The 15,773-nt window shown below is 45.5% G+C and overlaps 1 protein-coding gene across 1 annotated transcript; it reads left to right on the plus strand.

The window, feature by feature from the left end:
• The first annotated feature begins 1,489 nt into the window (after nt 1-1,489).
• On the plus strand, nt 1,490-15,145 carry LOC115187178 (islet cell autoantigen 1-like protein). The gene is made up of 4 exons (XM_029746320.1): nt 1,490-1,658; nt 11,802-12,113; nt 14,725-14,862; nt 15,030-15,145. Exons 1-4 carry the CDS (start codon nt 1,490-1,492, stop codon nt 15,143-15,145), a joined length of 735 nt encoding a protein of 244 aa, XP_029602180.1.
• The last annotated feature ends 628 nt before the right edge of the window (nt 15,146-15,773 follow it).

Below are 15,773 nucleotides of genomic sequence, written 5' to 3' on the forward strand. Positions count from 1 at the left end.
CATCCTCCTGTACCCCAGCCCTGTCCTCTCTAACCATCCTCCTGTACCCCAGCCCTGTCCTCTCTAACATCCTCCTGTACCCCAGCCCTGTCCTCTTCTAACCATCCTCCTGTACCCAGCCCTGTCCTCTCTAACCAGTCGTCCTGTACCCCAGCCCTGTCCTCTCTAACCATCCTCCTGTACCCCAGCCCTGTCCTCTCTAACCGTCCTCCTGTTCCCCAGCCCTGTCCTCTCTAACATCCTCCTGTACCCCAGCCCTGTCCTCTCTAACCGTCCTCCTGTTCTCCAGCCCTGTCCTCTCTAACCATCCTCCTGTACGCCAGCCCTGTCCTCTCTAACCATCGTCCTGTTCTCCAGCCCTGTCCTCTCTAACCATCGTCCTGTACCCCTGCCCTGTCCTCTCTAACATCCTCCTGTACCCCAGCCCTGTCCTCTCTAACCATCCTCCTGTACCCCAGCCCTGTCCTCTCTAACCATCCTCCTGTACCCCAGCCCTGTCCTCTCTAACATCCTCCTGTTCCCCAGCCCCTGTCCTCTCTAACCATCCTCCTGTACCCCAGCCCTGTCCTCTCTAACATCCTCCTGTTCCCCAGCCCTGTCCTCTCTAACCATCCTCCTGTACCCCAGCCCTGTCCTCTCTAACCATCCTCCTGTACCCCAGCACCTGTCCTCTCTAACCATCCTCCTGTACCCCAGCCCTGTCCTCTCTAACCATCCTCCTGTACCCCAACCCTGTCCTCTCTAACCATCCTCCTGTTCCCCAGCCCTGTCCTCTCTAACCATCCTCCTGTACCCCTGCCCTGTCCTCTCTAACCATCCTCCTGTACCCCAGCCCTGTCCTCTCTAACCATCCTCCTGTACCCCAGCCCTGTCCTCTCTAACCATCCTCCCGTACCCCAGCCCTGTCCTCTCTAACCATCCTCCTGTACCCCTGCCCTGTCCTCTCTAACCATCCTCCTGTACCCCAGCCCTGTCCTCTCTAACCATCCTCCTGTACGCCAGCCCTGTCCTCTCTAACCGTCCTCCTGTACCCCAGCCCTGTCCTCTCTAACCATCCTCCTGTTCCCCAGCCCTGTCCTCTCTAACCATCCTCCTGTACCCCAGCCCTGTCCTCTCTAACCATCCTCCTGTTCCCCAGCCCTGTCCTCTCTAACATCCTCCTGTTCCCCAGCCCTGTCCTCTCTAACCCATCCTCCTTGTTCTCCCAGCCCTGTCCTCTCTAACCATCCTCCTGTACCCCAGCCCTGTCCTCTCTAACCGTCCTCCTGTACCCCAGCCCTGTCCTCTCTAACCATCCTCCTGTTCCCCAGCCCTGTCCTCTCTAACCATCCTCCTGTTCCCCAGCCCTGTCCTCTCTAACCATCCTCCTGTACCCCAGCCCTGTCCTCTCTAACCATCGTCCTGTTCTCCAACCCTGTCCTCTCTAACCATCCTCCTTGTTCTCCAGCCCTGTGTGACCTCAGTGGGAATCTCAGTACAGCCAGCACCGATGACGACCTCTTACCTCTGGCCTGTGACCAGCCCCAGCCTGGCCTCTCCTCCTCCATGCAGGCCTCTGGCCCCTCTACAGACCACAGCAGCCTCTGGTGGTCCCTGGGGGTTTGGAGATGTGCAGCCCAGCAGCCTCACACATCTCTCTCTCCCTGGGAGCCTCACTGGTAAACAGGCTGACACTGTGGTAGTGGGGGGCTCTTACCTGGGAGCCTCACTGGTAAACAAAATTAGAGCTGTCATTAAGGGGGCTTATAGCTGTTATTAAGGGACTTATAGCTGTTATTAAGGGGCTCATAGCTGTCATTAAGGAGCTTATAGCTGTTATTAAGGGGCTTATAGCTGTCATTAAGGGACTTATAGCTGTCATTAAAAGGGCTTATAGCTGTCATTAAGGGGTTTATAGCTGTCATTAAGGGGCTTATAGCTGTCATTAAGGGCCTTATAGCTGTTATTAAGGGGCTCATAGCTGTCATTAAGGAGCTTATAGCTGTTATTAAGGGGCTTATAGCTGTCATTAAGGGGCTTATAGCTGTCATTAAGGGGCTTATAGCTGTCATTAAGGGGCTTATAGCTGTCATTAAGGAGCTTATAGCTGTTATTAAGGGGCTTATAGCTGTCATTAAGGGGCTTATAGCTGTCATTAAGGGGCTTATAGCTGTTATTAAGGGGCTTATAGCTGTCATTAAGGGGCTTATAGCTGTCATTAAGGGGCTCATAGCTGTCATTAAGGGGCTTATAGCTGTCATTAAGGGCTCATAGCTGTTATTAAGGGGCTTATAGCTGTTATTAAGGGGCTTATAGCTGTCATTAAGGGGCTTATAGCTGTCATTAAGGGGCTCATAGCTGTCATTAAGGGGCTTATAGCTGTCATTAAGGGGCTTATAGCTGTCATTAAGGGACTTATAGCTGTTATTAAGGGGCTTATAGCTGTCATTAAGGGACTTATAGCTGTCATTAAGGGGCTGTCATTAAGGGGCTTATAGCTGTCATTAAGGGACTTATAGCTGTCATTAAGGGACTTATAGCTGTTATTAAGGGGCTGTCATTAAGGGACTTATAGCTGTCATTAAGGGGCTCATAGCTGTTATTAAGGGGCTTATAGCTGTCATTAAGGGACTTATAGCTGTCATTAAGGGGCTGTCATTAAGGGACTTATAGCTGTCATTAAGGGACTTATAGCTGTCATTAAGGGGCTTATAGCTGTCATTAAGGGACTTATAGCTGTCATTAAGGGGCTGTCATTAAGGGACTTATAGCTGTCATTAAGGGACTTATAGCTGTCATTAAGGGGCTTATAGCTGTCATTAAGGGGCTTATAGCTGTCATTAAGGGACTTATAGCTGTCATTAAGGGGCTGTCATTAAGGGACTTATAGCTGTCATTAAGGAGCTTATAGCTGTCATTAAGGGGCTTATAGCTGTCATTAAGGGGCTTATAGCTGTCATTAAGGGACTTATAGCTGTCATTAAGGGCTCATAGCTGTCATTAAGGGGCTTATAGCTGTCATTAAGGGCTCATAGCTGTCATTAAGGGGCTTATAGCTGTCATTAAGGGACTTATAGCTGTCATTAAGGGGCTATAGCTGTCATTAAGGGGCTCATAGCTGTCATTAAGGGACTTATAGCTGTCATTAAGGGGCTCATAGCTGTCATTAAGGGACTTATAGCTGTCATTAAGGGCTTATAGCTGTCATTAAGGGGCTGTCATTAAGGGACTTATAGCTGTCATTAAGGGACTTATAGCTGTCATTAAGGGGCTTATAGCTGTCATTAAGGGGCTTATAGCTGTCATTAAGGGCTTATAGCTGTCATTAAGGGGCTTATAGCTGTCATTACGGGGCTTATAGCTGTCATTAAAGGGGCTTATAGCTGTCATTAAGGGGTTGTCATTAAGGGGCTTATAGCTGTCATTAAGGGGCTTATAGCTGTCATTAAGGGGCTTATAGCTGTCCTTAAGGGGCTTATAGCTGTCATTAAGGGGCTTATAGCTGTCATTAAGGGGCTCATAGCTGTCATTAAGGGACTTATAGCTGTCATTAAGGGGCTTATAGCTGTCATTAAAGGGCTTATAGCTGTCATTAAGGGGCTGTCATTAAGGGGCTTATAGCTGTCATTAAGGGGCTTATAGCTGTCATTAAGGGGCTTATAGCTGTCATTAAGGGGCTTATAGCTGTCATTAAGGGGCTTATAGCTGTCATTAAGGGGCTTATAGCTGTCATTAAGGGGCTGTCATTAAGGGGCTTATAGCTGTTATTAAGGGACTTATAGCTGTCATTAAGGGGCTTATAGCTGTTATTAAGGGGCTTATAGCTGTCATTAAGGGGCTTATATAGCTGTCATTAAGGGGCTTATAGCTGTCATTAAGGGGCTTATAGCTGTCATTAAGGGGCTCATAGCTGTCATTAAGGGGCTCATAGCTGTTATTAAGGGGCTTATAGCTGTCATTAAGGGGCTTATAGCTGTCATTAAGGGGCTATCATTAAGGGCTTATAGCTGTCATTAAGGGGTTTTATAGCTGTTATTAAGGGGCTTATAGCTGTCATTAAGGGACTTATAGCTGTTATTAAGGGGCTTATAGCTGTCATTAAGGGGCTTATAGCTGTCATTAAGGGCTTATAGCTGTCATTAGGGACTTATAGCTGTTATTAAGGGGCTTATAGCTGTCATTAAGGGGCTGTCATTAAGGGGCTTATAGCTGTTATTAAGGGACTTATAGCTGTCATTAAGGGGCTTATAGCTGTTATTAAGGGGCTTATAGCTGTCATTAAGGGGCTTATAGCTGTCATTAAGGGGCTTATAGCTGTCATTAAGGGACTTATAGCTGTCATTAAGGGCTCATAGCTGTCATTAAGGGGCTTATAGCTGTCATTAAGGGCTCATAGCTGTCATTAAGGGGCTTATAGCTGTCATTAAGGGACTTATAGCTGTCATTAAGGGGCTTATAGCTGTCATTAAGGGGCTCATAGCTGTCATTAAGGGACTTATAGCTGTCATTAAGGGGCTCATAGCTGTCATTAAGGGACTTATAGCTGTCATTAAGGGGCTTATAGCTGTCATTAAGGGGCTGTCATTAAGGGACTTATAGCTGTCATTAAGGGACTTATAGCTGTCATTAAGGGGCTTATAGCTGTCATTAAGGGGCTTATAGCTGTCATTAAGGGGCTTATAGCTGTCATTAAGGGGCTTATAGCTGTCATTACGGGGCTTATAGCTGTCATTAAGGGGCTTATAGCTGTCATTAAGGGGCTGTCATTAAGGGACTTATAGCTGTCATTAAGGGGCTTATAGCTGTCATTAAGGGGCTTATAGCTGTCATTAAGGGGCTTATAGCTGTCATTAAGGGGCTTATAGCTGTCATTAAGGGGCTCATAGCTGTCATTAAGGGACTTATAGCTGTCATTAAGGGGCTTATAGCTGTCATTAAAGGGCTTATAGCTGTCATTAAGGGGCTGTCATTAAGGGGCTTATAGCTGTCATTAAGGGGCTTATAGCTGTCATTAAGGGGCTTATAGCTGTCATTAAGGGGCTTATAGCTGTCATTAAGGGACTTATAGCTGTTATTAAGGGGCTTATAGCTGTCATTAAGGGGCTGTCATTAAGGGGCTTATAGCTGTTATTAAGGGACTTATAGCTGTCATTAAGGGGCTTATAGCTGTTATTAAGGGGCTTATAGCTGTCATTAAGGGGCTTATAGCTGTCATTAAGGGGCTTATAGCTGTCATTAAGGGGCTTATAGCTGTCATTAAGGGGCTCATAGCTGTCATTAAGGGGCTCATAGCTGTTATTAAGGGGCTTATAGCTGTCATTAAGGGGCTTATAGCTGTCATTAAGGGGCTATCATTAAGGGCTTATAGCTGTCATTAAGGGGTTTATAGCTGTTATTAAGGGGCTTATAGCTGTCATTAAGGGGCTTAAAGCTGTCATTAAGGGGCTTATAGCTGTTATTAAGGGGCTTATAGCTGTCATTAAGGGACTTATAGCTGTTATTAAGGGGCTTATAGCTGTCATTAAGGGGCTGTCATTAAGGGGCTTATAGCTGTCATTAAGGGGCTTATAGCTGTCATTAAGGGGCTTATAGCTGTTATTAAGGGGCTTATAGCTGTCATTAAGGGGCTTATAGCTGTCATTAAGGGGCTTATAGCTGTCATTAAGGGGCTTATAGCTGTCATTAAGGGGCTCATAGCTGTCATTAAGGGGCTCATAGCTGTTATTAAGGGGCTTATAGCTGTCATTAAGGGGCTTATAGCTGTCATTAAGGGGCTATCATTAAGGGCTTATAGCTGTCATTAAGGGGTTTATAGCTGTTATTAAGGGGCTTATAGCTGTCATTAAGGGGCTCATAGCTGTCATTGGTGACTGAGACTTGTAAAAGCATGTTTTAAACAATGTAGATTTGTTGATTGCTATGCATACAAATACGGTTATTTCTTGATACATTTGAAACGCGGTCTAGTTGTGGCTGCAACCGGACTAGATTGTGAACGACTCTTGGCGGAATGCATTGCTTGACTGCCGTGAGGGTGATATGCACAATGTCGTTCTCAAACTGCAGTGCTCCAAAACGATTCAAACTGCAGCCCCCAAAACGATTCAAACTGCAGCCCCCAAAACGATTCAAACTGCACCCCCAAAACGATTCAAACTGCAGCCCCCAAAACGATTCAAACTGCAGCCCCCCAAAATGATTCACTCTGTAGCCCCCAAAACGATTCAAACTGCAGCCCCCAAAACGATTCAAACTGTAGCCCCCAAAACGATTCAAAATGCAGCCCCCAAAACTGCAGGTGTAGAAGCACGGTGGCTAGGAAAAACTCCCTAGAAAGGCCAGAACCTAGGAAGAAACCTAGAGAGGAACCAGGCTATGAGGGGTGGCCAGTCCTCTTCTGGCTGTGCCGGGTGGAGATTATAACAGCACATGGCCTAGATGTTCAAATGTTCATAAATGACCAGCATTGTCAAATAATAATAATCATAGTAGTTGTCGAGGGTGCAACAAGTCAGTAACACAAGAGTAAGTGTCAGTTGGCTTTTTCATAGCCGATCTTTGAGAGTATCTCTACCGCTCCTGCTGTCTGTAGAGAGTTGAAAACAGCAGGTCTGGGACAGGTAGCACGTCCGGTGAATAGGTCAGGGTTCCAGCAGGTCTGGGACAACAGGTCTGGGACAGGTAGCACGTCCGGTGAACAGGTCAGGGTTCCATAGCTGCAGGCAGAACAGTTGGAACTGGAGCAGCAGCACGGCCAGGTGAACTGGGGACAGCAAGGAGTCATCAAGCCAGGTAGTCCTGAGGCATGGTCCTAGGGCTCAGGTCCTCCGAGAGAGAGAAAGAAAGAAAGAAAGAGAAAGAGAGAATGAGAGAGAGCATATTTAAATTCACACAGGACACCGGAAAAGACAGAGAAATACTCAGATGTGACAGACTGACCCTAGCCCCCCGACACATAAACTACTGCAACATAAATACTGGAGGCTGAGACAGGAGGGGTCAGGAGACACTGTGGCCCCATCCGATGAAACCCCCGGACAGGGCCAAAACAGGTAGGATATAACCCCACGCACTTTGCCAAAGCACAGCCTCCACACCACTGCAGGGATATCTCCAACCACCAACATACCATCCCGGGACAAGGCCGAGTATAGCCCACAAAGATCTCCGCCACGGCACAGCCCAAGGGGGGGCGCCAACCCAGACAGGAAGACCACGTCAGTGACTCAACCCACTCAAGTGACGCACCCCTCCCAGGGACGGCATGGAAGAACACCAGTAAGCCAGTGACTCAGCCCCCGTAATAGGGGTAGAGGCAGAAAATCCCAGTGGAAAGAGGGGAAACCGGACAGGCAGAGACAGCAAGGGCGGTTCGTTGCTCCAGCCTTTCCGTTCACCTTCACACCCCTGGGCCAGACTACACTTAATCATAGGACCTACTGAAGAGATGTGTCTTCAGTAAAGACTTAAAAGTTGAGACTGAGTCTGCGTCTCTCACATGGGTAGGCAGACTATTCATAAAAATGGAGCTCTATAGGAGAAAGCCCTGCCTCCAGCTGTTTGCTTAAAAATTCTAGGAACAATTAGGAGGTCCGCGTCTTGTGACCGTAGCGTACGTGTAGGTATGTACGGCAGGACCAAATCGGAGAGATAGGTAGGAGCAAGCCAATATAATGCTTTGTAGGTTAGCAGTAAAACCTTGAAATCAGCCCTTGCCTTAACAGGAAGCCAGTGTTGGGAGGCTAGCACTGGAGTAATATGATCACATTTTTTGGTTCTAGTCAGGATTCTAGCAGCCGTATTTAGCACTAACGGAAGTTTATTTAGTGCTTTATCCCGGTAGCCGGAAAGTAGGGCATTGCAGTAGTCCAACCAAGAAGTAACAAAGGCATGGATTAATTTTTCTGTGTCATTTTTGGACAGAAAGTTTCAGATTTTTGCAATGTTACGTAGATGGAAAAAAGCTGTCCTTGAAACATTCTTGATATGTTCTTCAAAGAGAGATCAGGGTCCAGAGTAACGCCGAGGTCCTTCAGTTTTATTTGAGACGACTGTACAACCATCCAGATTAATTGTCAGATTCAACAGAAGATCTCTTTGTTTCTTGGGACCTAGAACAAGCATCTCTGTTTTGTCCGAGTTTAAGAGTAGAAAGTTTGCAGCCATCCACTTCCTTATGTCTGAAACACAGGCTTCTAGCGAGGGCAATTTTGGGGCTTCACCATGTTTCATTGAAATGTACAGCTGTGTGTCATCCGCATAGCAGTGAAATTTAACATTATGTTTTCGAATGACATCCCCAAGAGGTAAAATATATGAAAACAATAGTGGTCCTAAAACGGAACCTTGAGGAACACCGAAATGTACAGTTGATTTGTCAGAGGACAAACCATTCACAGAGACAAACTGATATCTTTCCGACAGATAAGACCTAAACCAGGCCAGAACTTGTCCATTTAGACCAATTTGGGTTTCCAATCTCTCCAAAAGAATGTGGTGATCGATGGTATCAAAAGCAGCACTAAGATCTAGGAGCACGAGGACAGACTCAGAACCTCGGTCTGACGTCATTAAAGGTAATTTACCACCTTCACAAGTGCAGTCTCAGTGCTATGATGGGGTCTAAAACCAGACTGAAGAGTTTCGTATACATTGTTTGTCTTCAGGAAGGCAGTGAGTTGCTGCGCAACAGCTTTTTCATATTTTTTGGAGAGGAATGGAAGATTCGATATAGGCCGATAGTTTTTTATAATTTCTGGGTCAAGATTTGGCTTTTTCAAGAGAGGCTTTATTACTGCCACTTTTAGTGAGTTTGGTACACATCCGGTGGATAGAGAGCCGTTTATTATGTTCAACATAGGAGGGCCAAGCACAGAAAGCAGCTCTTTCAGTAGTTTAGTTGGAATAGGGTCCAGTATGCAGCTTGAAGGTTTAGAGGCCATGATTATTTTCATCATTGTGTCAAGAGATATAGTACTAAAACACTTTAGTGTCTCCCTTGATCCTAGGTCCTGGCAGGGTTGTGCAGACTCAGGACAACGGAGCTTTGGAGGAATACGCAGATTTAAAGAGGAGTCCGTAATTTGCTTTCTAATGATCATGATCTTTTCCTCAAAGAAGTTCATGAATTCATCACTGCTGAAGTGAGAGCCATCCTCTCTTGGGGAATGCTGCTTTTTAGTTAACTTTGCGACAGTATCAAAAAGTTATTTCGGATTGTTCTTATTTTCCTCAATTAAGTTGGAAAAATAGGATGATCGAGCAGCAGTGAGGGCTCTTCGATACTGCACGGTAATGTCTTTCCAAGCTAGTCGTTAGACTTCCAGTTTGGTGTGGCGCCATTTCCGTTCCAATATCCTGGAAGCTTGCTTCAGAGCTCGTGTATTTTCTGTATACCAGGGAGCTAGTTTCTTATGACAAATGTTTTTAGTTTTTAGGGGTGCAACTGCATCTAGGGTATTGCGCAAGGTTACATTGAGTTCCTCGGTTCGGTGGTTAACTGATTTTTGTCCTCTGTCGTCCTTGGGTAGGCAGAGGGAGTCTGGAAGGGCATCAAGGAATCTTTGGGTTGTCTGAGAATTTATAGCACGACTTTTAATGCTTCTTGGTTGGGGTCTGAGCAGATTATTTGTTGTGATTGCGAACGTAATAAAATGGTGGTCCGATAGTCCAGGATTATGAGGAAAAACATTAAGATCCACAACATTTATTCCATGGGACAAAACTAGGTCCAGAGTATGACTGTGGCAGTGAGTAGGTCCAGAGACATGTTGGACAAAACCCACTGAGTCGATGATGGCTCCGAAAGCCTTTTGGAGTGGGTCTGTGGACTTTTCCATGTGAATATTAAAGTCACCAAAAATTAGAATATTATCTGCGATGACTACAAGGTCCGATAGGAATTCAGGGAACTCAGTGAGGAACACTGCATATGGCCCAGGAGGCCTGTAAACAGTAGCTATAAAAGTGATTGAGTAGGCTGCATAGATTTCATGACTAGAAGCTCAAAAGACGAAAACGTCGTTGTTGTTTTTTGGGGGTAAATTTAAATTTGCTATCGTAAATGTTAGCAACACCTCCGCCTTTGCCGGATGCACGGGGGGTTTGGTCACTAGTGTAACCAGGGGGTGAGGCCTCATTTAACACAGTAAATTCATCAGGCTTAAGCCATGTTTCAGTCAGGCCAATCACATCAAGATTATGATCAAGATTATGATCAGTGAGACAGACAAAGGGTTAGAAACTGCATGTAGCCAGGTCATCAGAAACTATTAACTGTTACATGTCAATTGGCATTTTTCCTATTTTGTTGCATTACAACCTGTTCCTGTTTCCAGTCACAACTTGCAGACTTGTGTACGTGCTAAAGCGAACACCGCCATCTTTAATTTTGCCCATCCTAGATCGAGGCACAGACACGGTCTCAATGGGGATAGCTGAGCTGACAACACTGACTGTGCTAGTGGCAGACTCCACTAAGCTGGCAGGCAGCCTATCTCATTGGAGCTAGAGGAGTTAGAGCCCTGTCTATGTTTGTAGATAAGATGAGAGCACACCTCCAGCTAGGATGGAGTCTGTCACTCCTCAACAGGCCAGGCTTGGTCCTGTTTGTGGGTCAGTCCGAGAAAGAGGGCCAATTATCAAAAATGATATCTTTTTGGAGGGACAGAAAACTGTTTTTCAACCAGCGATTGAGTTGTGAGACTCTGCTGTAGAGCTCATCACTCCCCCTAACTGGGAGGGGCCAGAGACTCTCTGCTGTAGAGCTCATCACTCCCCCTAACTGGGAGGGGGCCAGAGACAATTACTTGATGCCGAGACATCTTTCTAGCTGATTTACACGCTGAAGCTATGTTGCGCTTGGTGACCTCTGACTGTTTCATCCTAACATCGTTGGTGCCGACGTGGATAACAATATCCCTATACTCTCTACACTAGCCAGTTTTAGCTTTAGCCAGCACCGTCTTCAGATTATCCTTAACGTCGGTAGCCCTGCCCCCTGGTAAACAGTGTATGATCGCTGGATGATTCGTTTTTAGTCTAATACTGCGGGTAATGGAGTCGCCAATGACTAGGGTTTTCAATTTGTCAGAGCTAATGGTGAGAGGCTTCGGCGTCTCAGACCCCACAACGGGAGGAGCAGAGACCAGAGAAGTTTCGGCCTCTGACTCCGACTCGCTTAATGGGGAGAACCGGTTGAAAGTTTCTGTCGGCTGAATAAGCAACACCGGTTGAGCATTCCTACAGCGTTTCCCTCCGGAAGCCATGAGAAAGTTGTCCGGCTGTGGGGACCGTGCGAGGGGGTTTATACTAACGTTACTATCTGTACTTACTGTTGGCACAGACGCTGTTTCATCCTTTCCTACACTGAAATTACCCTTGCCTAACGATTGCGTCTGAAGCTGGGCTTGCAGCACAGCTATCCTTGCCGTAAGGCGATCGTTCTCCTGTATATTATAAGTACAACAACTGCAATTAGAAGGCATCATGTTAATGTTACTTAGCTTCGGCTGTTTGAAGTCCTGACGAACCATGTCTAGATAAAACCTCCGGGGTGAAAAAGTTGAGTGAGGGAAAAACTAAAAATATACGATAATGAAAAAGTAAAAACCGTGAAGTAGTCAGGTAGCAAAGTAAGATCGGCAACAAAACGCACAGCAGCACGTAAACAAGTCTGCAAGTTGTGACTGGAAACAGGAACAGGTTGTAATGCAACAAAATAGGAAAAATGCCAATTGACATGTAACAGTTAATAGTTTCTGATGACCTGGCTACATGCAGTTTCTAACCCTTTGTCTGTCTCTCTGTGCTGTGTGTTCTAGGTGGGGACCTCTCTGGAAGCTCTGTACTGCAGCAGGGGCCCAGGGTGGAGGAGGAGGAGGACAGGGAGACTGGGAACATGGCCTTTCTGAAGGACCTCCTGAGCCCTGGACCAATGGAAGCAGATGAGTTCAGTCGAGATTGGCAAGGCACCTTCGGCTGCTTGGAGTTCTCTGACCCTGTCCCCCCCACAGCCCTCACCCCCACCCTGGTCCTTCCTCCCCCTACTGGAGCAGCCTGCCCCCCCTCTCAGTCCCCCAGTCCCACCGGCTTCCTGCCCTCCCAGCTGCTGGACCACAGTCTGAGTTCTACAGGTCAGTCAGTCAGCACCATCTCCTGGTCTGACCTCTAGTGGCCAGATGACCTTTCTGCATGTCTGACTTCTAGTGGCCAGATGACCTTACTGCATGTCTGACCTCTAGTGGCCAGATGACCTTACTGCCTGTCTGACCTCTAGTGGCCAGATGACCTTACTGCATGTCTGACCTCTAGTGGCCAGATGACCTTACTGCATGTCTGACCTCTAGTAGATAGATGACCTTACTGCATTTCTGACCTCTAGTGGCCAGATGACCTTACTGCATGTCTGACCTCTAGTAGATAGATGACCTTACTGCATGTCTGACCTCTAGTGGCTGGATGACCTTACTGCATGTCTGACCTCTAGTGGCCAGATGACCTTGCTGCATGTCTGACTATTGGCTGGATGATCTAGTATCATCTAGAAACTGATAGTTTGGCTCCAGTTCTAAAACTGATAGTTTGTCTCCAGTTCTAGATGCTGATAGTTTGTCTCCAGTTCTAGTATCATCTAGAAACTGATAGTTTGTCTGCAGTTCTAGTATCATCTAGAAACTGATAGTTTGTCTCCAGTTCTAGTATCCAGTTCTAGTATCATCTAGAAGCTGATAGTTTGTCTCCAGTTACTAGAAATTGATAGTTTGTCTCCAGTTCTAGTAGCATCTAGAAACTGATAGTTTGTCTCCAGTTCTAGAAACTGATAGTTTGTCTCCAGTTCTAGAAACTGATAGTTTGTCTGCAGTTCTAGAAACTGATAGTTTGTCTCCAGTTGTAGTATCATCTAGAAACTGATAGTTTGTCTCAAGTTCTAGTATCATCTAGAAACTGATAGTTTGTCTCCAGTTCTAGTATCATCTAGAAACGGATAGTTTGTCTGCAGTTCTAATATCATCGAGAAGCTGATAGTTTGTCTCCAGTTCTAGTATCATCTAGAAACGGATAGTTTGTCTCCAGTTATAGCATCATCTAGAAACTGATAGTTTGTCTCCAGTTCTAAAAACTGATCGTTTGTCTGCAGTTCTAGTATCATCTAGAAACTGATAGTTTGTCCCCAGTTCTAGTATCATCTAGAAACTGATAGTTTGTCTCCAGTTTTAGAAACTGATAGTTTGTCTCCAGTTCTAGAAGCTGATAGTTTGTCTCCAGTTCTAGAAGCTGATAGTTTGTCTCCAGTTCTAGAATCATCTAGAAACTGATAGTTTGTCTCCAGTTCTAGAAGCTGATAGTTTGTCTCCAGTTCTAGTATCATCTAGAAACTGATAGTTTGTCTCCAGTTCTAGAAGCTGATAGTTTGTCTCCAGTTGTAGTATCATCTAGAAACTGATAGTTTGTCTGCAGTTCTAGTATCATCTAGAAACTGATAGTTTGTCTCCAGTTCTAGTATCATCTAGAAACTGATAGTTTGTCTGTAGTTCTAGTATCATCTAGAAACTGATAGTTTGTCTCCAGTTCTACTATCATCTAGAAACTGATAGGTTTGTCTCCAGTTTTTTAGAAACTGAGAGTTTGTCTCCAGTTCTAGAAGCTGATTGTTTGTCTCCAGTTATAGTATCATCTAGAAACTGATAGTTTGTCCCCAGTTCTAGTATCATCTAGAAAACTGATAGTTTGTCTCCAGTTCTAGTATCATCTAGAAGCTGATAGTTTGTCTCCAGTTCTAGTATCATCTAGAAACTGATAGTTTGTCTGCAGTTCTAGTATCATCTAGAAACTGATAGTTTGTCTCCGGTTCTAGAAACTGATAGTTTGTCTCTAGTTCTAGTATCATCTAGAACCTGATCGTTTGTCTCCAGTTCTAGTATCATCTAGAAACTGATAGTTTGTCTCCAGTTCTAGTATCATCTAGAAACTGATAGTTTATCTCCAGTTCTAGAAACTGATAGTTTGTCTCCAGTTCTAGAAACTGATAGTTTGTCTCCAGTTCTAAAAACTGATAGTTTGTCTCCAGTTCTAGAAACTGATAGTTGTCTGCAGTTCTAGTATCATCTAGAAACTGATAGTTTGTCTGCAGTTCTAGTATCATCTAGAAACTGATAGTTTGTCTCCAGTTCTAGTATCATCTAGAAGCTGATAGTTTGTCTTCAGTTCTAGAAACTGATAGTTTGTCTGCAGTTCTAGTATCATCTAGAAACTGATAGTTTGTCCCCAGTTCTAGTATCATCTAGAAACTGATAGTTTGTCTCCAGTTTTAGAGACTGATAGTTTGTGTCCAGTTCTAGAAGCTGATAGTTTGTCTCCAGTTCTAGAATCATCTAGAAACTGATAATTTGTCTCCAGTTCTAGTATCATCTAGAAGCTGATAGTTTGTCTCCAGTTCTAGAATCATCTAGAAACTGATAGTTTGTCTCCAGTTCTAGTATCATCTAGAAACTGATAGTTTGTCTCCAGTTCTAGAAACTGATAGTTTGTCTGCAGTTCTAGAAGCTGATAGTTTGTCTCCAGTTCTAGTATCATCTAGAAACTGATAGTTTGTCTCCAGTTCATCTAGAAACTGATTCTAGTACAATCTCATCAGCTTGTTGTGTTCAGTCTTCTCTTTTTTCCTGGAAGAATGATGACATCACATTCCCTTGTCATCTCTCCCTCCCTCCTATCCTCCTCATCCTCTGGGTTTCTGTCTCTCAGGCTGGGCGACGCCTCCCATGTTCCAGGCTCCGCCCCTACAGTCCCCAGTGTCTTGCCAGGTCCAGTCAGCTAAGGGCGGCCCAAAGTCACAGCCAATGGTGAGAGGGTGTTGTTATGAGGCTTGCTGTCGTTGGCGCAGTAGTGCAGGGTTTAGTTTTAGCTTTCAGATGTGCCTTACAGTACCAATTCACCACACTCAAGGGGTGTGTGTGTGGTGTGTGTGTGTGTGTGTGTGTGTGTGTGTGTGTGTGTGTGTGTGTGGTGTGTGTGTTGTGTGTGTGTGTGTGTGGTGTGTGTGTGTGTAGGTCCTAAAGGTGCATCGCGGGACATGTCTGCATGGTTCAACCTGTTTGCTGATCTGGACCCCCTCTCTAACCCTGACGTCATCGGACGCTCTGAAGATGAGATCCTCAATGCCTGAGGGGGGGTGTGTGTGTGTGTGTGTGTGTGTGTGTGTGTGTGTGTGTGTGTGTGTGCAGTTACTTTATACTTTATAATGTCTGTAATATTCTATATAGGTGATAGAGGAGGATTTGACTGAGATTGATCTTCTATTCAGGATATGTCCTGTAAGGGGGTGGGTTTAACCTTAGAGATAGAATATAGAACCTACCACCTGATTGGTTGGCCCAACAATCTAACACCTGATTGGTTGGCCCAACAACCTAACACCTGATTGGTTGGCCCAACAACCTATCACCTGATTGGTTGGCCCAACTACCTATCACCTGATTGGTTGGCCCAACAACCTAAACACTGATTGGTTGGCCCAACAACCTATCACCTGATTGGTTGGCCCAACTACCTATCACCTGATTGGTTGGCCCAACAACCTAACACCTGATTGGTTGGCCCAACAACCTATCACCTGATTGGTTGGCCCAACAACCTATCACCTGATTGGTTGGCCCAACAACCTATCACCTGATTGGTTGGCCCAACTACCTATCACCTGATTGGTTGGCCCAACAACCTAACACCTGATTGGTTGGCCCAACAACCTATCACCGGACCAGTTTCTACCAGTGACATGGTCTATAATACTAATT

The sequence above is a fragment of the Salmo trutta genome, unplaced genomic scaffold (assembly GCF_901001165.1).
Source record: "Salmo trutta unplaced genomic scaffold, fSalTru1.1, whole genome shotgun sequence".
Lineage (NCBI taxonomy): Eukaryota > Metazoa > Chordata > Actinopteri > Salmoniformes > Salmonidae > Salmo > Salmo trutta.

What these genes read in the sequence shown, in the direction of transcription:
- LOC115187178 (XM_029746320.1), top strand. Translation starts at nt 1,490, where the DNA reads ATGACGACCTCTTACCTCTGGCCTGTGACCAGCCCCAGCCTGGCCTCT. An exon ending in TCTCCCTGGGAGCCTCACTG is followed by an intron (nt 1,659 to 11,801) that starts GTAAACAGGCTG and finishes TGTGTGTTCTAG; the next exon opens with GTGGGGACCTCTCTGGAAGC. An exon ending in GGCTTGCTGTCGTTGGCGCA is followed by an intron (nt 14,863 to 15,029) that starts GTAGTGCAGGGT and finishes GTGTGTGTGTAG; the next exon opens with GTCCTAAAGGTGCATCGCGG.